The 23,935-nt window shown below is 37.5% G+C and overlaps 2 protein-coding genes across 2 annotated transcripts in view; both read right to left on the reverse strand.

Annotated features, from left to right (window-relative positions):
• The window catches only part of LOC101736201 (uncharacterized), a 105,074-nt gene extending 86,204 nt beyond the window's left edge, over positions 1–18,870 (reverse strand). The window contains exon 1 of the mRNA XM_004931112.4: positions 18,505–18,870. Within this exon, the coding sequence (XP_004931169.2) occupies positions 18,505–18,575 (71 nt within the window). The 5' untranslated portion in view covers positions 18,576–18,870. The remainder of the gene's footprint in view (positions 1–18,504) is intronic.
• A 716-nt stretch (positions 18,871–19,586) lies between these two features.
• On the reverse strand, positions 19,587–22,325 carry LOC101736333 (uncharacterized). The gene is made up of 2 exons (XM_004931113.4): positions 21,830–22,325; positions 19,587–20,343 (listed from the first exon to the last, which is right to left on the reverse strand). The coding sequence occupies exons 1-2, from the start codon at positions 22,004–22,006 to the stop codon at positions 20,188–20,190; spliced, it is 333 nt and encodes a 110-aa protein (XP_004931170.1). The 5' UTR covers positions 22,007–22,325; the 3' UTR covers positions 19,587–20,187.
• Positions 22,326–23,935: the final 1,610 nt, after the last annotated feature.

Below are 23,935 nucleotides of genomic sequence, written 5' to 3' on the forward strand. Positions count from 1 at the left end.
TGCTGCGCCGGCAGTCCGCCACAAAGCCTCGTACTGATCGCGCGTTTCTCTCATTATTGGAGTTTACTCCTTTAGAATCGATTTACATATATAGGCCCGGGGTATGAAAATTATGGGGACCAAAATCGTACTAGCATGTCACACGAAATGCGTTATGCGCCTGATTGCGCATGTCACACGAAATGCGTTATCGCAGGTGACGCCGGGCTGCTGCGCCGGCAGTCCGCCACAAAGCCTCGTACTGATCGCGCGTTTCTCTCATTATTGTATTTTCATATATTTGTTAGTCATTTGTTTTGTGTCTCGTTAATTTGTTAATAATCTGTAGTGTATCGTGTTGTCGTAATATAGAACTATTTCTCGTATTGTTTCGTTTAATTTTTGGAGTTTACTCCTTTAGAATCGATTTACATATATAGGCCCGGGGTATGAAAATTATGGGGACCAAAATCGTACTAGCATGTCACACGAAATGCGTTATGCGCCTGATTGGCTCCTGATTGCGTGATGCGTGCGCGCGCCAATCAGGAGCCAACGCGCGGCCGCGTTATCGCAGGTGACGCCGGGCTGCTGCGCCGGCAGTCCGCCACAAAGCCTCGTACTGATCGCGCGTTTCTCTCATTATTGTATTTTCATATATTTGTTAGTCGTTTGTTTTGTGTCTCGTTAATTTGTTAATAATCTGTAGTGTATCGTGTTGTCGTAATATAGAACTATTTCTCGTATTGTTTCGTTTAATTTTTTATATCCAGTAAACTCCAGTCGTGCGTCGGAGCGGACACACACACTTTTTTATTAGATTTTTTCGATCACCGTATCCCAGAATTACCAAAGCTATGATTAAGAGACTCGAAATTCGGTCGTCGACTAAAAACTACCGGATCAATGATTCACTGAACGTTAAAATTGATTGTGAAATGAATCTGAAACTTGGTAACGAGCCAAACCGCCCCGCAGATAGCGTGTCACTTTCTCGGAAAATATTTACGTTCGCAACTTTCGGAAAAATTATTGTTTTCTGGAATGATAAACAACAGAAATATGAAGAAGGTTGCGTTGTAAGAATTGAATTAAGTTCAATCGTTGTTATATCTACGTAATACGTATAACAACTTATATAGCACCTTGTGGTGACCGGTAAAATAGAGGGAAAAAGGCCTAGGGGTAGAGGTCCCAAACGATGGTCGGACCAAATAGCGGAGGAACTGGGGATGCCTATCAGCGACGCACTCCACCGGGCTGCAGGGCGGGATCGATGGAGACAGTTGATTGACGAAATCGGACGGAGTCACGATCCTCAGCAGTGAGGAACCGATCGAAGAGAGAGAGAGAGATATTTACGTTTCCTTTGAATTGTGCTTCAACGAGAATTATTAGTCACCATCATTCGACATCGCAATGGAACTTAAATACATTCTTGATCGGAGATATAAAGTACAACTACTAAGGTACTATTATTGTGTTATATGGATTTTTAGGTGGTAGGACCTCTTGTGAACTGATGGTAGGACCTCTTGTGAGTCCGCACGGGTAGGTACTGCCACCCTGCCTATTTCTGCAGTGAAGCCGTAATGCGTTTCGGTTTGAAGGGCGGGGCAGCCGTTGTAACTGTATTGAGACCTTAGAACTTATATCTCAAGGTGGGTGGCGCATTTACGTCGTAGGTGTCTATGGGTTCCATTAACCATTCAACACCAGATGGGCTATGAGCTCGTCCACCCATCTAAGCAATAAAAAAAAGGTATGCCGCTACTAAATATAATGATCTATCCAATTACCTCTCTGAAATTCTGAATATAGTACTACTGTTTCTACTATAAGGCGTAAATTACCGGAGCCCATAGAATTTACAACGCAAATATCGCCGCCCACTATGAGACAGTGTTACAGTACCACGGCTGCCCCACCCTTGCGGACTCACAAGAGATCCTACCACCAGTAAAAACTAACTCGTGTAAGTAAGTAAGTAAAAACTCGTGTTCTATTTTTGTCTATCATTGACAATTTGAAGCCAAAAATAGATGCAAATTTTAATGTTGTCTTCAACTACTTAACAAAAAAAGGGAATATGTTACTAAACTGTATTGTCGTGCCTTATTTATATTCAATACTAGCTGACCCGGCAGACTTCGTAGTGACTCAATAGATAAATAAAATACCTAAACTTTTGTATAAAATGAACTTAAAACAAACAAAAGGAATCCGTCCGACGGGGGACACATCAAAGGAAAAACAAAATTGTTATTTTTATTTCATTCCGAGCATTTTCATATTTATCTACTTTTTAAACCTTCACTGGACTTCCAGAAATAATTCAAGAACAAAATTAGCCAAATCGGTCCAGCTGTTGTCGAGTTTTAGCGAGACTAACGAACAGCAATTCATTTTTATATATATAGATAATTCTATCCAATGTCTCAAGGTGTACCGTTATTTAATCTGTCTGTTTAATATATAAAAAATACTACGTAATTAGTTAAGTCAAATACGTCGGAACGAAACTAAAATTAATTAACTTAATTATAATTATTTGTACAACTCGCAAAAAAACATCAAACTTCCAAGCTCAAGAATAAATTAAACAAGTATTTAATAATAATACTTATCTCCTTTATCACTCGCCAAATAAACAGTAGACAAGCAACAAATCATTTCGAGCTGTTTATCCAAGCGATCCTTAATGAGGTATAGGAAAAATTTATGTTTTTGTTTACAGGGAAACAAACGGAGGCCCAAGAGCGAAGTCGTAAACTTTGTTATGTAGTAAAAAGAGCGTTTATCGTGTCATCGAATCATAAATACTGGAATATCTTTCTTTAGACTGTGACAACCCTAAAACTTTCAGTATTTTAAGGTTGATCTTAGTTGGGAAACATTTTTCGTAATAATAATGTATAAGTATTTAATACGAACCCACGTGGACGATAATGTTCACGTGTTCAGAAATGTTTTAACGAGGAATTCACGTTGGGTAATAAAATTAAGCCCGAAAATGTTAATATTTACGTTTTCAGAGGCGGCATGTGGCACGTGCACTCATATTACGTATTTCGACTTAAATAGACATAGTTCGCTGGTTTTTTGAGTCAAATTGACATTTAAAAATATTTTATTTATTTATTTATATGAATACAGTAAAAGCTTTTGCTCTATACGCGGGGTATATGTTTCGTAAATATGCTGTGAAGAGAGAAATATGGAATGGTAATTAACATATATAGTATTATAGGGGATTATATATTATGTTACGTTCTGAAGTGACAAAACAAGAATATAAAAAATTTTTTTTGACCATTTTCGTTAATTATTTATTACCTTCAGGCTTAGGCAATGGTTTAAAGAATCTTGTTAAACCTCGCGAATATAGGAATTGAGTCGCATGTTTTAATTCGCGAACAGTAATAACGCGAATGAAGGAATCGCTTTTGAAGTCGTCGTGGCCTAAAGGATAAGACGTCCGGTGCATTCGTATATAGCGAAGCAACGGTGTTCAAATCCCGCCGGTAGGTACCAATTTTTCTAATGACATACGTACTTAACACGATTGACTTTCACGGTGAAGAAATAAAATCGTGTAATAAAAATCAAACCCGCAAAGTTTATAATTTAGGTAGTTACTGGTGGTAGGAAGTTTTGTGAGTCCGCACGGGCAGGTACCACCACCCTGCCTATTTCTGCCATGAAGCAGTAAAGCGTTTCGGTTCAAAGGGCGGGGCAGTCGTAGTACTGTTAGAAGTGAGACCTTCTAACTCATGTCTCAAAGTGGGCGACATTTATATTGCAGTCTATCGGCTCCGGTAACCACTATCATCAGGTGGGCCGTGAGCTCGCCCACCCATCTAAGCAATAAAAAAAATTAGTAATAATAATAATAATAAAGAGCTTTTACTGTATTAACTTAGATCAATCGATAATGACGATAATGACGGACGATATCGTTGCTCAAAGACCTTTGTTTTAGCCAACCAATAGTTAACTGAAAATAAGATAGGAGCGGAATGGCTTTTTTATTGTACTATTCGTGAGCATCATCTTGTGTTAAGTGGTTATAACCACTGAAAAGTGGACCAGGCAAATATTAGACTGATAATCAATCCCTAGCGGAAAAACCTTGTATGAGTCATCAAGAACAACTTTTTCACATGAAAGCCAAATTACGAATACTTCGAATTAAAGTTTAAATTATTTAACCCAATGTTTAGCCGTAGCTAACTAGTGTCCCAAGCATCAGGCTGGTTGCGTCTCTGACATTGTTAGTATTTACGATCAACTAAAATTAGCATTCGGATTCGAAGATCGGGTTCAGTGGCGAGCTTTGGGGGAGGCCTATGTCCAGCAGTGGACTGCCGCAGGCTGATGATGATGATGAAAATTAGCTAATCACCATCAGGTATGCTGTCTATGATAGGAATATAGAAAATCGTCTTAAAAAACAATCACTGTAATGATAAATGTTAACCATTGATCAAAGTCTATAGTTGCCAATTTTTTTTTCTATCTAATCGTTGGCAGCCGAAGGGGCTCTTCCAAAAACTCACGGACCGGTAGGCGAGCTCATGGGCTCAACCAGAAAGATTTGGTAACAAGAAATTTTCTAAAAAGCATTAAGAGTAGTCCTTCGTTAAATATACAACTGGATCGGAATCACGACGCAGTGAGTTATGTTTATGTGTAGGATTGCCACTAGTAACACAATTTCAGCCAAAAGAAATCTCACTTTAGTTAATTCTGCGAAAGGCCAAAAGTGCGCGGCGTTTGAAAAAAAAAAAACACCGATTTTAGTCAAGTTAAAAAGAATCCGTTCTAAAGGGCAACGACCTTAGTTTATTTAACTAAGGTCTATTTAACTAAGGACGTTGCCCTTTCGCAGCAGCAGTTTGTCAGTCAATTTGCTACTAACAGCTTTTCAGTGTTAAAAATGAAGATGAATCGATGCGGCTTCTAAAATATTCTCATGCTTTCGGATAACGTCCCAAACATTCTTTTGTTAAAGTTCAAAATTCTTCGATGATAGATAACAAAACAGAAATTTTATCTTTGTTCCACTTGTACATTAAGATAAATTAAGCCTCCGCGTGGTGTTGCAGTGGTATAGGGACCACACGCATACGAACTTAGTAAAAAGTACATTAGATTCGAAGGCGAATAAAGCTAGCGATATACACGCATCTTATCCTACGACTATCGGATACATTCATATGGTTGTAGACGAATAGAGTCTATGGCCAAGTGGTCATCGTAGCTAACTTTCACTTTGGAGCTAGATAGTCCTCGACTCAACCCAAAACTCCTAGTCTTTAAGCATCGGTGATGTTTGAACACCATACTGACTTAATTGAAGTTGTCTGGTTAGGTTTCCTATCTACCCAGGCGGAAGAAGCACAGCCTCAATGCGCGCAGATGGTCACTCAGGTCAGGCATTCCATTTTATTTTGTTTATACAATATTAATTATCACACAACTGAACAACATCATCATTATTAACAGCCTATTTTAGTCTCTAGTCGTATATCGTCGCTTTGACTCATCTATACATATAAATAAAATTGAAGTGTCTGTTTGTGATATTGAAATAACCGCTTTTTACTACAAGCATAGGAATATATTTATATATGGCACATTCACCAAAGTAACATTTTTCACGATTTTTGTCTGTCTGTCTGTTTGCCTGCCTGTCTGTTTGTTCCTGCTAATCTCTAGAAAAGCTGGACCGATTTTGACAAGATTTTCTTTGATAGGTAGCTGATGATATAAGGAGGAAATTAGGCTACTTTTTTTAGAGTAGGTTCGCCCCGCGGCGTCACCCATGGTACGATAATAACCACGGGAGCTTCGCGGGACCCAGCTATCATCGAAGCGAGGACGGGTCGCTAGTACATAATAAATTTAAAAAACAAAAATATAACCAGAGTATCTACATCATGTTTGATATCTGCCCGCTATCAAACGAAACATAAGATTAGGTACATTATCTGTTTTCCTCAAGAGTAAGATTGTTTTAAAAACAAAACAAAGTGAAGCCGTTTCGCCGACTGTCACCAATGGAAATAACCTGTATTTTTTATACCTACATTCGTCAAAAGAAAACTAAAGAGGGTCGGAATATTGAGATTATGGTCCAATTTCGATCATACAGCGAACACTAGTCTCATGCTTTGCTCTTGCTAGGGCTAATGTTAGCAAATTCTTTCAGGTTGACCCCGTGAGCTTACTTACCCGTTCGGGCGTAGCTAGAATAGGCCCCCCTTTTTTTTTTTGGTCAGGAGGAAATCGCCGGACCTCAGATGTCAGAGTCGAACTGACTAACTGACTAAAACCTCCTGTCGCTCAACAACCAACGTCCAAGCCTCGCATAAGACAGAACTCATGAAGAGGCAAAGGAAGGAAAGTGAAGCGCTTAGTGCGGAGCACATCTCTCCCATCACCCTCCCCCTCGGGACGCCGGACCGGCGGTCGTCGGCGCCACGACCACTAGCCCTCTCGGTCGGCAAGAATAGGCCCCCTAGGCTACCAGCAAATAGGTAGGGGCAAAGTGGCAATTGTAGACTGATCATTGGTGAATATTTGCCATTATAGTGGCTGTTTTTAAGACGCTGTATTCCTACAGACAGACGTACAGTATAGGTACCTACTAGATCATAATTAGTTACTTTTAGTCGATCGTAAATCTAACAATAGATATGTATAAAACTGTTAATCATTATATTCTTACCTGTTTGTCAACTGAATTTCTTTTCCTTTTTTTTGTTTAGTGGTTTAGTACTGACAAACTTTATCGTTATAAAAAATGTGTTATAAAAAATGTGTAAAGAATTAATTTTTTTATTAATACCCATTGAAGGCGCTATCGTTATTAGTATAAAAAATGGGAGTAGTTAGTTTTATCTACAAAAAAGAGAAGTTAATGCATAAAATCTGGCCTACGGGTTTGGTAATTTTGTATTCCTTGGTTATACTGAATAAAAGCTGACGGCTCATCCGGTATTAGCCCATAGTTATCGACAATGTCGTCACTCACCTTGAAATATTGTCTCAAAAGTCTAAAAACGCAAAAATTTAAAAGATACGTCACGAAATTTTATCTCAACGAGAATTTTTCAAACTTCCCAATTTCTTGATGCCCCAAAATAAAGTCGTGTAGTTTTCCCAAGCGTTGACTATTCATCACAGAGGGTGTGTGCGACCCATTTCTTTATGTTTGACCGTGTGTACTCAACCTACTTCATTTCGTACCCACTGAATTACATCTCGACCTTGCAGTCTCTAAGCTTTTCAATTCAAAGACCTATATTTTAAAAAGTCTCGCGGGAAAAGTCATCTTAATGTTGAATCAAAATTAATTTATAATTTCATAAAGTCTTCTTTAATGCAATCACAAACAAATACTTGAAAGGGCCCCAAATTAAGATTTACTCAGTGCTATTACCCGCGACATATAGGTGAGAGAGGAATGTCCGAACCCGAATCCTCATAATTTAAAAAGCCACAGAAGATTATTAGATCTGCATTCTATACTAACTGGACTATGGTTAGGTTTGATAATGGTATATAATAATAATTTTACGCGCTAGGGTTCGGGATAAATAAAAAATATACCGAAGTACAAGTTAACACTGTATTTATTACTTAGAACACTCACAGAACACTTTAAAATTCTTAATTCACTACTTCCTCTTCGCTTCAGGTGATCGGTTCGCTGTTTTGCTTCGAGTAGTTCGGATTACTAACTGGCTCGTGCCATCTCTGCAACACAACATTTATAGTCGATACCACATCCCTAGAATTGTCGAGAGCATTCCTCACAAGTCGAGTATTTTCGATGTGTGTTTCCGCTATCTGACAATAGATGCCGTTGTATTTCCCGAGCATTCTAGATATTACTAGACCCTTCGAAGTTCGTTCGGCTATTCGGCGATAGATGGCGTTACTCTTACCGGCGTAACAATAATATAATACGTACATATGTATATATCTGTGCAATGGCATATTTAAATGTTATTTTCATTGACTTCAAGACTTCATTAGTTTGAAAATTACACAAGCAACTATTGTTACTTCGCTCTAATATCCTGATCAGTGTCAAAGGTTAAAGGTTAAAAAAATATGAGATCAATTGATAATTCAGTTTGCTATTGTTCTTTGTTTTTAATGCGATACAAGTGTTATATCGCAATGAATTGTTGTTTCATTATTTTTTATTTAAAAAAAAACATATTATTATGTAATAGGTGAAGTCGTAGTTCATTATTTATTATTTACATTAATAAGATATTTATTGTTTTACAATTTAGTGCTATTTAATTACATCCCAAAATCACCATTCCTTTTTTAATACGTATATGGAGCTCGGTATAGTGTATGAGTTATTAATCACTAGTTAAACTAATGACTGAAATAGATTGTCCTAATATAGGCAAAGGATATAATGACTTCGATTATCCTGTATAGGCAATTTTAGATATGCAGTTAATTGTCGTTATTAAGTGTATTAAAATATAGTCATAGGCGATTACAATATTGTAACAGTAAATATTAATGTATTTATCTGCGTATTTATGCGTTTATGTACTACGTATATAATTGGTGATGCACGTGAAACATTTTCTTTGTCTATGAATTAATTTACAATTATAAAGACTGTATTAAATTGAAATTGAATTCTGTTCCGCTTTTACATATCTTTATTTATTTTGCGAACAGATTCAATTGGATGAGTGTGGCAATTTTATGTCCGTAAATCTATTGAAAAAAATAAAACCTGTTTATTTAAATCGACTGAATGAAATGTGTTTAGTTGAACACATTGGGCACATGCAAAAAGTCGTAAACCAGGATAAATATGGATACCCATCAGAGCAGAGAGGTACCCATCAGAGCAGAGCATTTGTTTCGCTTGGCGAAAAACATATACAACTATGTATTATTGACGTCTGCTTTTTACTAGAAACAAGTTAATATTCAGCGGTAGTGGACAAGCACAGCAAGAATTACACACACAGCACAGCATAGGAAGGAGTACCAGATATTAATTGTTTTGGTCGTGAAATGTAAAAAAGAAGGCATCTTTAAAATAGTACCTAATCCACATATTTTATTATCAGAAGAATTTGGTAAAGTGAATGCAAATAAATCGAGAAAAGGAATAAACAAATGAAGAGAGATCGAAGTATCCCGTACTGGTAAAATTAGAAAGTCCTACGTAGTAAACGAATATTTTATTTGATTCTCGAAGGAACGTTCTAGAAATCGACGTTGAAATAGTTTATCAGTTTTATTAGTATACAAATAACAAAGCATCCGATAAATAGCGGTACTTAGGTATTTGATAAGAATATATTTATATTTACTTGTAGCTGGAGATGCTGTTGCGAATACGTTTTGCAGATAACAAAATATGTAATCTACATTTGAATATGCAATTTCGAAAAGGGCACATCTCTGAGAATGTAAAATGTTCAAGAAATGAAAAAAACTGATTATTTTCTAAAGCAGTGTAAAATTTAAAATATTAACTTTTGAGATATATTTTAGTGTTAATTAGCAATTCACAATTACTAGAATTATTATAAAGTGGGTGTAGGTAAGCCTCAAAACTACATATATGTATATGAAAAAACGTACCTATTTGACAAAATATGCGACATGTGCCCTTTTCGAAATTGCATGTTCATTTATAGTCGAATTGATTGTCAAAATTTTTGCGAACATATCGCGCATTGCTTAACTATCGTCGATAACTCAGAACTGTAACCAAGCTCTTAGCCTACACACATACCATAAACATGAATTTCACCATCATCATTTTCCCGTGACGCTCTCAGTCCTAAGTGGATATCGGCATTAACATTAAGATATCTACAGGTTCCGAAAGTCCTCAATACGTCTACCCAAAAGTGATGGAAAAAAAATCGTGTAATAAAAACTTTTATGATATACTCTCGCGTTTTTAATTGTCATTATGTTATTTTCGACATTTTGATTACTTTACAGTTTTTCTGATCACAGACGAGTGTCGCAATTAAAAGTATTTCGAGATATGCGCACGAAACGCGAAAACCGAAGGAAACACGAAATTAATGTGTTTCAACCTTAATGACCTTTCGTTGTTTGACCCTCTTACTGTAATTATTTCATTAAATGGTCATTGACACTTCGATGTTTTTCAGTCGAGATTCGTGTTTGCGATAAAGAATGTAGAATACGGACTTTATTAGAGCATTCTTTTATTTTTATGGGACAACATTTCTGGGACAATCATTTATTAATCTATTTTCATACAGGAAATACCAATAACTCACGTATCACGAATTCTCGAAACCGGAAGACAAACAGCTAAGGACTGTTCGAGAGATTATTTTTGGAATGCGGGTCATTCGACCAGCACAAAGCTGTCTTTAGAAGAACGTACCCAAGAATTTTCGAACGTTCTAGATAATTGAACGAAAACCAACTACTAATAACATTCCCTTTATTCGTCAAGGACGACATAAACAAAAAAAAAACTGTTTATTCAAAAAATGTTTTCTTTATTGAACAACGTTTTCAAACAGTCGAAATAAAACACATTCAAAATGCGTTTTTAGCATTGAGGAGAAGAATTGTTATGAAATTATGTAGGTCTTTTGAAAATAATTGTTCGTTTCAAAGCAAACAATAATGTTATTATGGTTACAATAAACATCTCTGTATTGCTAAGCAGTGTGACTAAAGATCATTTCAGTACTGTTGCTATGTGAAGCACAAATTTCAAACCTACGCGGTTTTGTTGTTCACATTGAAACTGACTGTGACAACATCCTTTGCTAAAAGTACTTCAAAAAAAAAGAAAACTGTCATAGTCAAAATTCAATATGGCGATCTTGTTGCAATCATAGATAGATAGATACACTTGTTGCAATGAATCAAAGACTGGACCAAGAATGAGTTATTCATTTTCTGTATTCGATCAATATGTTCAACAAATTATTCCGATTATTTCGCTTAGTATTGTCTATTTCTGCCGTGAAGCAGAAGTACGTTTCGGTTTGAAGGGTGGGGCAGCCGTTGTACTGTTAAAAGTGAGATCTTACAACTCATGTCTCAAGGTGGGTGGCGGCATTTATGTCTATGGTCTCCGGTAACCACTTAACATCAGGTGGGCCGTGAGCTCGTCCATCCATCTATGCAATAAAAAAATTTAAAAAAAGTAACTTCCCGTAATACGCCTTCCGTGCCAATATGGTAGGGAGCACCGTGTGGCAGCTTGTTGTTCCACTGAAATTGAAATATTGATCTCACCTCAGGAATCCAGCAATCACCTATTATATGTTGAACCATACGTTGATACTGGTCAGGATATTAGAGCTAATCTATAAAATTATTTTATTGTTATCTATCCTTGAGGCGTTTACAAGTTTCTAACATAATCGGACATCTTGAAGTCTGTTTTAATTATATTTAAATATTCCGTTACATCCAAAATATACATTCCAGGTTATTGAGCGTGTTAAATTATCTGTAAATTGTGAGTGCATTTTAAATATTTACATAATATATTTTGAACAACACAATATTAGCAAACGGGACAATAATTTAGATTTGCGTAAAATATTATAAATTTTGTTAATGTCCGTTTTTAATTAACGAAAAAGTCGTAAAATATTATCTACGTGTCGCATTGCATTTGCAAATTGATTTGTCGCGAAGTGAATGTTGATTAATTGTCACGTGTATGTACAAATGATAACAGACACGTGCGGGCTTTTATTAATGCTACGATGAAATAGTACATAATATTATTATATTATGGAAATTATTTTAAAGATTAGGTAACATTATTGAGTTCAAGTAAATTATTACAGCGCAACCGGGCAGCTATTAAATTTAGATATTCGATTATGTATACAGACGCAGAGTCTTTTTTTTTTTATAGCTTAGATGGGTGGACGAGCTCACAGCCCACCTGGTGTTAAGTGGTTACTGGAGCCCATAGACATCTACAACGTAAATGCGCCACCCACCTTGAGATATAAGTTCTAAGGTCTCAGTATAGTTACAACGGCTACCCCACCCTTCAAACCGAAACGCATTACTGCTTCACGGCAGAAATAGGCAGGGCGGTGGTACCTACCCGTGCGGACTCACAGTAGGTCCTACCACCAGTGATTACGCAAATTATAATTTTGCGGGTTTGATTTTTATTACACGATGTTATTCCTTCACCGTGGAAGTCAATCGTGTAGGCAGCGGCTTGGCTCTGCCCCTGGCATTGCTGAAGTCCATGGGCGACGGTAACCACTCACCATCAGGTGGGCCGTATGCTCGTCTGCCTACAAGGGCAATAAAAAAAAAAAAAAAAAAAAAAGAACATTTGTCAAGTACGTATTTCATTCGAAAAATTGGTACCCGCCTGCGGGATTCGAACACCGGTGCATCGCAACAACGAATGCACCGGACGTCTTATCCTTTAGGCCACGACGACTTATTTATATTATTATTTATATTATTATATATATTTACCGTTAAATACTCTCGCCAAAATGCATTTAGGTATCTTCTTGTCTTTGCTGTTGTGTTTTTGTATAATTGAAATCCGAAGACAAGACTCCATTGTAATTTACAAGAGAAAACAATCTAAGAGTCGTTTGAGCAAATTATTTTTCTTTGTTTTCTGTATTTCAATATTTTTTTATTGTTCCAGTTTTTTGGCTACGAACTCGACAGCAGCGGAATTATAGGCGAGATTTTAGGGCATCTCTGATACCGATTGCCGCTGGAACCACTTTAGTAACCTTTAGATGATAAAATGATCAATGACCCGTCCGTCGGGCGTTTGCTGGGTGGCAAGAGTCTGATTGTAGTATTGAATACGAAAAACCTCCTACTTTTCCTAGGTGCTGGCCCTAGGCGGAGATCGGACGAAGGGAGTCGTTTGATGGATAGGACCTTAAAAACATCCTTGAGCCCGCGGTCAACTCCCAACATCTGTGGACCGTCCAGACTCATATACAACGCGTGTCCCCTAGGCGTGGAAACCTTATGCATAAGGTACGGCCTCCTGTCCGAAAAAAACCAACTAACTTTATATGATCATTTCATGTTATTATAAAATTTATTACATCATGTAATAATGACATCGACTGACCTAATTTTTTCAATTTTACCTCATATTTTCATTATTTAGCTGTATGTCATTTATTTTGTATGAAATATGCTGATGACGTCACTGCATGCAAAGGCTGCAAGTAGGAACTCCATAATTAGATTGTAACACAATCTCCTTGTTGAAGCGGAAACGTAAGATGTTTGTTTATCCGTCATCCATCTTAAGATTACTGTTTTATTATTCGTACAGATTACTATTATAATGAAAAATTGCACTGATGGAATTAGTCCTATGTACTTAGTCGCCGGTCATCGTCCTCGCCGAACCCGACGCTTGTGACGAAGGGCACGACGAGTAAATTAACCCACAGACACAGCCCACTGAGTTTCTCGGCGGATCTTCTCAGTGGGTCGCGTTTCCGATCCGGTGGTAGATTCTGCGAAGCACTGCTCTTGCTATCTTATATATGGAGAGGGCTATGCTTGTTATTTCTCTACGAGATCGAATCAGAAATGAGGAGATCCGTAGAAGAACCAAAGTTCATAGCCCGTAGGATTAGGAGGACGGTGACCGGATGATTCATATTATCTTGAATCTCGTATTACGAGTATATCAAAGATTCTGTTTTGTCATTTAGACTTATAAAAAAATATATGTATATTGGGGACACATAAACAAAAAAAAAGAGACAATTTTAATTAGTATTCTACGATCCTGGAAATTCGCACTTAACTGTTTCAACTGTCTATTTACACAAAGATAACAATAACGTTATCAAGCGATTACACCCACATGGGAATGTGTTTTAATCTATTCGTATTTTTTCCATAGATTTTATAAAAACAAATGTTGCACTATCAGTGGACGACTAAGTTTTAAATCTAATTCATTTTGCATTACTAATTATTAAAAATACGGTGCAATTTACTTGTCGGAGACGGTCATTAGTTTGGTAGCTAAATGAAACGCAGCACGATTCCCGAGAGATGGCTTCACGATTGCGGTATCCAGAACTCGGCTAACTTCGTGCTACGACAGAGCCGATGGAGGCGCGTAGACGCCATCACAGTCATCACACTTATCAACCAGCCTTCTTGAAGAACCATAGATAATACACATAAATTAGTTATAGATATAAGCCACTCAAGCACTTAACAAAAGTGTTTACGGGCGTCGGTCACTAGATGGCTTTGCTTCGATTAATTTTGTCATTGCTCCTATAGATGGCAGTAACATATTACTTATCCTATATTTTACTTTTAATGACGGATTTTGTAAATTTTCCGAAACCACAAATTGATAAAATTTAATCAATTTGTCTATAACACATAAATACTTATATGATTTATAATTTTTTTTTCTGTGTTTAGTTATAGGATAATTAAATGCCTTAACTTTAACAACATATAAGTTAAGGGGCATCCGCCACATGACGTCGCTAGTTTCCATACAGAAAAAATATTTGCCTTAAAGTATCGTAGTTTCAGGGCACTTTGAAGAGCGGTGCCGCCGTCCTAAGAACTGTCATTCGTTTTTGTTTGCTAACGTCCAGAGAAGATTTCTAAATTGTTCTAAGGCAACAAACGTGATTGGTGTACTCAATATTTCTCTTAGCTCGATCACCCTATTCACCGCTACGATGTCTATCGATGGTGTTAATAATTATGTTTTCTCCAACATACTTTTAAAGCACATGGCACCAATTACATTATCACTGCCTTATAAGGCAGGTACATGTACCTTCTGAAGATTCGTGGTCAGTTTTGCGTACGTAAGTATGTACATAAACAATGCCTACTGCTGATGACTCCTTTCAAAGCTCATTTGCAGGACGCAGTGCTTAAGGAACACTGCTTATAGTCTCACCTGGAGAATCTAGTTTCACATCGAGGTTACTAGAATAGGTAGGAAAAAAAAGTTTACTATTATCTATATTCTATTTATCTTTCAGACCACAGATGTTCACTGCTGGATATAGGCTTCCGTCAAGTCTCGCCACAACGACTGGTCATGCGCGGCCTGCCTTCCCGCTAACCTTAATAGGTCGTCGGTGGTCCACCTTTTTTTTTGGTCAGGAGGAAATCGCTGGTCTTCTGCCCTCCACTGGGAATAGTGGGCGGGGTATGTCGGAGTCGAACCGACTAAAACTTCCTATCGCTCAACAACCCATGTCCGCACCTCGCATGAGACATAACTCATGAATCGGTCCACCTACACACGCTGCGTCTTCCTACTCCCATAATTATATTACACGACATGAGTATGCAGTATGTAGAAACACGGTGCTTATTTTTTTAGTACGCCTTTTTAGACGTATACGTATATAGTCACCCTAAAGTGCCCATTGGATCTTGTGCGTGAGTTTCGTTTGCCCATCAGCTTTAAAAAAAAACAATTAGAAAAAACAGTTTGTTGCACATCCTGACGACAGTTAATTACATCAAGCCGCACGTTAAGACCTTTGTGTTAATTAGCCACACGTAATAAGAACTAGGTACTATTACAAAGTATTCGAAACGCAGCTAATTGTAAAACATAAGGCTGGGTTCACACGGCATTATCCTGCATGTTTTCTTTTTATTCGTTAATTTAACGTACAATCAGCCGGGTGGTTTATACGGTAGATTTTCTTTCGTGTAAAAACGAGCGTGTGAAAGAGACAGAGCTATACTATGCGTCAATTTAACGATAAAGTTCATTCGATTTGCTTGACAAGTCCGTTGAGTATTCGTTTAAACGCATAAGCGGTGTACGATTTTTTGCAGTACAGACGACATGTGAATGGTTCTGTTTTTTTTTTTTTTTTATTGCTTAGATGGGTGGACGAGCTCACAGCCCACCTGGTGTTAAGTGGTTACTGGAGCCCGTAGACATCTACAACGTAGACGCGCCACCCACCTTGAGATACAAGTTCTAAAGTCTCAGTATAGTTACAACGGCTGCCCCACCCTTCAAACCGAAACGCATTATTGCTTCACGGCAGAAATAGGCAGGGCGGTGGTACCTACCCGCGCGGACTCACAAGTGGTCCTACCACCAGTAAAGTATGTACAATGTATGTGCCACTATTCATTCGTTAAGACGTATATTTGAGGATAAACGAATATTTGAGGATAAGTATTTTTTAATTTAATTGTACCACAGTGCAATTCGTTGACAGATAGATAAATTTCAACTTAATCTAGAAAATCTCTTGTAGCATAGTCTTTATCTGCTTCATAGTCTTATTGAGGTAGTTTCAATATCCGATTGGAGCCCCAGCAACGTTGCCAAGGATATTTGAAATTACTTATTATTGTATCCGATGTGTATTTCTGGTGATTACATTATACAGTATAATCCTTTATTTCAGTAAATTGAATCTTTTCCGTTCATTGTTCTCTATGATTATAATCATTTACGTAAGGAGAACTCGAGGGCGCATTCAAAGTGACAAAAACATAGCTCACGTAACAATACCTTGAAACGCGTTTAGTAGAATCGTAACAATGAAGTATAACAATAATTCTGTTAAAATTGTGTTCGTTCGAGACACAAAGTGAACATAATAAATAAATGGGAATAATAGGTGAGAGATTACGAGTCGCCGGCTGGATGTCGATGTGATGATCCACTGGGACATCTGTTGATTAAAGACTACCCTACATAGGGAACAAGGGCGCGGTCTACAGCAAGTCTTTACTGGTGGTAGGACCTCTTGTGAGTCCGCACGGGTAGGTAGGTACCACCACCCTGCCTATTTCAGCCATGAAGCGTTTCGGTTTGAAGGGTGGGGCAGCCGTTGTAACTATACTGAGACCTTAGAACTTATATCTCAAGGTGGGTGGCGCATTTGCGCTATAAGATAAGATCCGATAAGATACGAAGAAGATAAGATATAAGATAGGATATAATTATACGTTGTAGATGTCTATGGGCTCCAGTAACGACTTAATACCAGGTGGGCTGTGCGCTCGTCCACCCATTTAAGCAATAAAAAAAACCTTAATTTTTTCAATATCTGTTCGTAAACTAGCTAATTAACGTTAATTTACCCCGAAATAATTTACGTACCGTAATTTGGTTCGGGCTTTTTTATTACGTAAAAAAGGGCATACAATAGACACACAGCTTTAATGTTCTATTGAATAAATGGTACAATTAATATTATCATAGGATAAAAGAACAAAGCATTTTAATACAAACATAACAAAGCATATGTCGCTGAATTTGTACAATAAAACAGAAGACTTATGTTTTTTTTTGCCTATACTTATACTGATCTTCTATATCATCAGCTATATCAGCTTCTCCTTGACGTGTAGGTGAGCTCACGGGGCTCAAATCGGGAGTGTTGCTAACACTGGCCCTAGCAAGAGCATTGCTTCGCAGAATATACCACCGGATCGGAAACGCGACCCACTGAGAAGATCCGGCGAGAAACTCAGTGGGCTGTGTCTATGGGTTAATTCACTCGTCGAGCCCTTCGTCGCAAGCGACGGGTTCGACGAGGACGGTGACCGGTGCTTGTGGTACCTAAAAGCACCGTTAATGGATCGGGGAATACGTACCTAATGACATGTTTAGGGCGACGTCGACTGTTTACCATTCGGTCTACAGGATCGGGCATGAGACTTATGTGTTATCGTTTTGTGCTATTATTTTGACCAGCGACATCATGAGTTTAAGGGGATTCTATGCCAATATGTTTTACAAACATTGTACTCATAGTTAAATGCGTGCCCGAACAATGGTTTAAAATATAACAACCGCTCTGGTAGAAATCGCTAACGGGGAAAGCTAATGTTTCGAATTAAGAAACCGCTTTTTTTATTTATTTGAAATTGGTTAACATTTTTGTGTTTCGATACTATTTATGTTTGAAGAATGTTTGTTGTTTGTCGGTGTTGAACTAGTGGCTAATGAAACCCTGCTCGAAGAAAACACAGAAAAGGTGCAGAGCCCCTTAATCATACAGCAAATATGTGATAAAATGTTTTCTGAAAGCCTTCGAGAGCTTAACGCAGCGGCTTAATTCTGCTTCACCGCGGGTGGCGCGGTGGAAAAACGGACATGACATGGGATCATCATCAACAATTCCTCGGAGAAGTTCCCGATTGTGGAAACAATGGTCCTATGATATTAATATCCACGTACAATGTTAGCATACGTAAAAATAATTGGTAAATTTTGTGTAATTCTCTCGTTATTCCGTTATTGTATTGATCGTGTTAAAAATTAGTAAAAAAAAAATCAGTATTATTATCAATTATTCCAGCTGTGCAGAGCGAAATGAAACTCATATACTTAAATGAAAAGCATAAAAACACGTTTTACGAGACAATAAAGATAATGAACGTTGTACAACATCGGAGACAAAGCGCGAATTTATAAGTCAGAAAGAATTCTATGTTCTTTTGTTTCATCTAAGCGACACTCACCCGGTCTCGCGCGTGTCCAGCGAGTTGATTGAAGACCTCGGAACCAGCGGACGGTAACTCGACCTCGTCATCTTCGATTCACTAAATCATTTGGCACTTAATGCACGATCAGATCGCAATCCATTCATACGTCACAAGTACGTAACTACTGTAATATCACACGTCGATCTGAGCGAAGCGACGAGCACGCGACAATGACTGAGAGCGACTGATTAACGTTCATAAACATTCTTCATGTAAACTGCAGTTTGCGATAACGCATATAATCGGGGACGAACGCCTGTCGATACTGTTATTAACATAAATAGATTTAAAAAAGCCGAATACGGCGGGTGTTTACGTTCGGTGTGAATGGAACGATCGATATAATTAAACTTTGGGGTGAAAGCTCCCGTGAACCACGCCTTGGGGGCCGGTTTTACGGGCTTCGAGATAAGCTTAGTTTAGTGACATCTGTGTAAGGGCCGCGGAACTAAATAAGTTGAGGGTTGACAATTGGCTGTTGAGGAGGATGGTTGAATATGGTGTTGTTTAGTTTTTCGAGAACATTTGTTTACAAAGTTAAAATCTAATCAATAGATTTTTCTTAAAATTCGTTCCAAGTTTATAATAGGGTTCCATGGAAAATGTCGAAAACGCATTAATCTCTAACTCTCCGACTATAAGGTATAGATAATAAAGAAAACTACTGTTAGAGAAATAAAATGAGACTTTAACGAAAATTGGTACGAACAAGATACATAACTGCGATAACTTCGCTAAGATGGTGTTTGCTATTATTATTAAGAGATAATACTTTACTATTAAGTTATTTGTTAATTTGAATTTTAGCTTGAGTTTGAATGTTCATTCGAAGCGCCGAACCCTTAGGCCAGTTACTGCACACACACAAACTTGCAAATTTTTGTTTCAATTGTTCCAAATTAATAACTCAAGTACGTATCAAAATAAATGTTATATTTGAAGAATTCTTGACTTGTTTCAATAAGTACCCGATAACACTATAACAGTGCTTAGTATAAATAAGTCGAGAATAAAGTTAGGTTCTGTTGAAAGGGAAAAGGTAAAATTAAACGCATTGCTAGATAACAAGTATTACTTAAAGAATTTATATGTACTAGAGGTCCCGCAGTAGTCGAAATTCGACTATAATTAATTGGAATTGTAAGTTTGTACACTATTAAGATTGTATTTTATACTTCTCTAATCACAAGACTACACTATAAAAAATATTAACAAAGACAAACCATATTCTATTCTCAATTTGACAACAGACGTCAAGAACAAAAGTTTGACAATAAATAGTATGCATGCGTGGGTGCGTCAAATACATGGTATGTAGTGTGTGTAATGTTTTCTTTATTGATTTAATGTATCTTATATGAATTATTTAAAAAAAAATATTAGCATTGTGCACATCTTCTCTATATTCTCTATAAGTGTAGAAAATTTCATACTCCTCCGTCCGCGCAATTTTCTTAAAAAGGGATACAAAGTTTTTGCTTCACGTATTAATATATAGATTATATTACCTATAGAGTTGTAGCGTACGTAATATTTTTAATAAAGAATTAATATCGTAATTAATGTAAGACGCATCGCGTATTGAATAATTGCTTATTGATTACTTGTACAAGGTGAGAACGAATATTGATTTTAAAAATTAATTGTTACGATAAATTTTTAAATAGTTTTCTTTGTTTGTTCGATTGCAGGCATTTCTTCTGTCGAGTCGCTTTCAGCCTTATTCTTCTGTCCGTCCTCTTTGATTAGTTCGTCTAACTCTTTCTCTGCGTTTTTCAAGTCTTCTTCGGTGATGTTTAGATCCGGGAATCGCCTCTGAAAATTTGAAATACACATTACGTAAGTTAGATGTTCCACATTGATTGACTCCCGGAACTAGGATTTTCTTAGATCGTTCAGTTAGTTGATTGAGCACAGTGGTTTCCGTTGCCCAAAGACATCATGAATGCCGTCACCTTGAGAGATGAGATCGTAGTCACAAGTATTTTGCATAACGGCTGTCCCACCCTTCAGACATAATTGCTTCGCAACAGAATCGGTGAGGTGGTTGTGTGGGGACTCACACGACGCCCTATCACCATTAATTACGCAAATTATATTTTTGTGCCTTAAGTTCATACTACACAACGTTATTCCTTCGCCGTGGAAGGCATTCGTCATTATAATTGTGAGCTTGAAACATAGTTTTGCAGATCGCAGGATTTATCATTCGATATGAATACACTGGGAATCTTATTCTTCAGAAGTAATTGATACTTCATCAAAGACGCTATTCTCATGGGATGTCATATAATATATGCTTTTTTATTTTATTTTATCATGCTTTTTTAGATTTATTTCAAACCGTATTGAACTTGGAAAAAGCGTATTATTATAAATATCAGAAGATTTACGTGTGAAAACGAATGACGAATAAACATTCTAGTGTCCACTATGGCATAGGACCTTCAATTCTTATCATAGAGCGTAGTTAAGACTTATGTACGATTTTCGATATCACGTCGTGAAGTGATGGCTTCTCATATAGGTACATTACACAAATAATATCAGTTGGGCGGTAACAGCAAAAAACAAAATCAAATTTCATATCGTATTGTACAACGTACTTACTACGGTCATGATTCAGAGACCAATTAGTTAACACTTCTGTCTATTTATCAAAACAATTACGCTTATATAAATAAATAAGATATATATTTTCATCAGAATAAGTTTTTTTTTTTTTTTTTTTATTGCTTAGATGGGTGGACGAGCTCACAGCCCACCTGGTGTTAAGTGGTTACTGGAGCCCATAGACATCCACAACGTAAATGCGCCACCCACCTTGAGATACAAGTTCTAAGGTCTCAAGTATAGTTACAACGGCTGCCCCACCCTTCAAACCGAAACGCATTTTTGCTTCACGGCAGAAATAGGCAGGGTGGTGGTACCCACCCGCGCGGACTCACAAGAGGTCCTACCACCAGTAATGTCAATAATAATTAAAGTCAACAATAAGTAAAGCGTTAGTATCCATTTCAACTGGTGGTACTGGTGGTAGGACCTCTTGTGAGTCCGCACGGGTAGGTACCACCAACCTGCCTATTTATGCCGTGAAGCGTAATGCGTTTCGGTTTGAAGGGTGGGACAGCCGTTGTAACTATACTGAAACCTTAGATCTTATATCTCAACGTAGGTAGCGCATTTACGTTTTAAATGTCCATGGGCTCCAGTAACCACTTAACACCAGGTGGGCTATGAGATCGTCTACCCATCCAAGCAATAAAAAAATAAAAGTAGTTTATCAGCTTGCTTTAATTACCTGCATCTCTTGCAACGTTTTTTGAATGTTCTCCTGCTGTGTCCTCATTCTTCTAGGCAGCATGAAAAACGTATTAAAAGTACGTAAAATAAGCCAGCCCACCGCTGTCATTGCTGCGTACACCAGCATAGCTTTCCCCATTGCCCAATAATCCACATTAACTTGCTGATGCTTCATTGTTAGTTTTAGGGTATTTGTTGTTTTTAAAAATATTTGAATTTGTCGAAAATGTTAAAAATTCACAATTTGGTTCAATTTTTCTTTGAGTTTGTGAGGATTTTTCGACGTGTTGCTGGGAAAGAAGGCACGGTGTGTATGCTGCGAGTGGCCCGCGATCGATTATATGGTACGGTGTTGGTAATAATTGATGGACACTGTAGTGGTCAACAATCATACTGGAGGTTGTATTTTTTAGTTTTTCTATTAATTTTAATGGTCAATGTTTAATGAAATAAGTCTCAAAAATATCTTATCGTTTTTTATTGTTGTATTTTCATATACATTGCTGTAAAATATGAGGATTTAGTATCGGGCGGGCCTTGAACTAAATTTTCGAAATATGTACTTCAAATTATCTGTCATTTTAGATATACAATGGAACTCGATATGACAAGGCCTATATGGCAGTATCTTGCAATTGCTTGCTGACTAGGTTGGGGGAAGGACATGTTCTAAAGTTAAATGAAAAATCGAAGTAAATATTCGTTTTATTTTGACGCTAATTCCAACTTACTGTACTAAATCCTTATCAGTACGCTTATCTATACATCTAAATAAAATTGGAGTGTTTGTTTGTAATATTGAAATAACCGCTTTTTACTAATATATATATATACGTTACATACACCAAAATAACACTTTTTACAATTTTTGTATGTCTGTCTGTTTGTTCCGGCTAGTCTCTGGAACGGCTGGACCGATTTTAATTTTTTTAGACTAGTTTCACGCCGCGTCGTCACCCGCGTTACGACAATAACCGCGGGTAACGTCGCGGGACTCGGCTATCATCAATAATAAAATTTAATGTTTCCAAAGCGTGAGTGAGTGAGTGAGAAAGCGTTCCAAAGTGAGGGCGGGTCGCTAGTGTTATAACAATAATGAACCTGCAATCAAACGTAAATGCAGCCGCCGCGCCGGATCGAGTTTCGTGAGAGCGTTGATCCCGCGCTTTGACAGATGAGTACTAATTGTGATACACATGATTTTTTTTATTTTTTATTTTAGACTATCGTTGGCGAGGAAGAGGAGGCAAGCAGTGGTGTAAGAAAAGAAAGAATGTTTTATTTTTTTCTTCCAGATTGTATTTTAAAATAACGGATATAACGTAGCACAGGTACACGGGTGTTATGCGTAGGGCTCATAGATGATACACATAAATTAGTTATAGGCAACGCAAGCACTCAATAAAAATTTTTACGGGCGTCGGCCACTAGATGGCTTCGGTTCGATTAGTTTCTCGTTCCTGCAGATTAGAGCTATATTGAGTAGATTGATAAAATGTAGTCAATTTGTCAGCCGTTGTAACTATATTGAGACCTAAGAACTTATATCTCAAGGTGGGTGGTGCATTTACGTTGTAGATGCCTATGGGCTCCAGTAACCACTTAACACCAGGTGGGCTGTGAGCTCGTTCATCCATCTCTTTTTTTTTAGTGCCCTTGTAGGCAGACGAGCATACGGCCCACCTGATGGTGATGGTGAATCATTGAACGTAGGAGACCCTAAAATCTCTACCCCAAGCCTCGCCACAAAGATCGGTCCTGTGTTGTTGGCATCTAGCGGATCCCCGCGAACCTTAATAGGTCGTCGGTCCATCTTGATAGTCCTATAATCTCTAAGGCTTAGTCGGCGAAATGATTTCACTGAACAACAGTTCAAAAATTCTCTTAAGTATTCCTGCAACAATGCAAGACAGCCTATTTATTTATTGAGTCGTGTAGATTATTCACTTCAATAAGTGTTATTGATATTAGCAGATATGGCTGATACTGATACCCGAGGCTGGATAGGAAGCCCAAAATAGCTCATAAGATACAGCGAAGTAATAGTGCGCATGTTACTGATAACACTGATAATAAATAAGTTATCCGGTGCTGTGACCTCTTT

This window comes from Bombyx mori, chromosome 9 (genome assembly GCF_030269925.1).
Source record: "Bombyx mori chromosome 9, ASM3026992v2".
NCBI classification, from domain to species: Eukaryota; Metazoa; Arthropoda; class Insecta; order Lepidoptera; family Bombycidae; genus Bombyx; species Bombyx mori.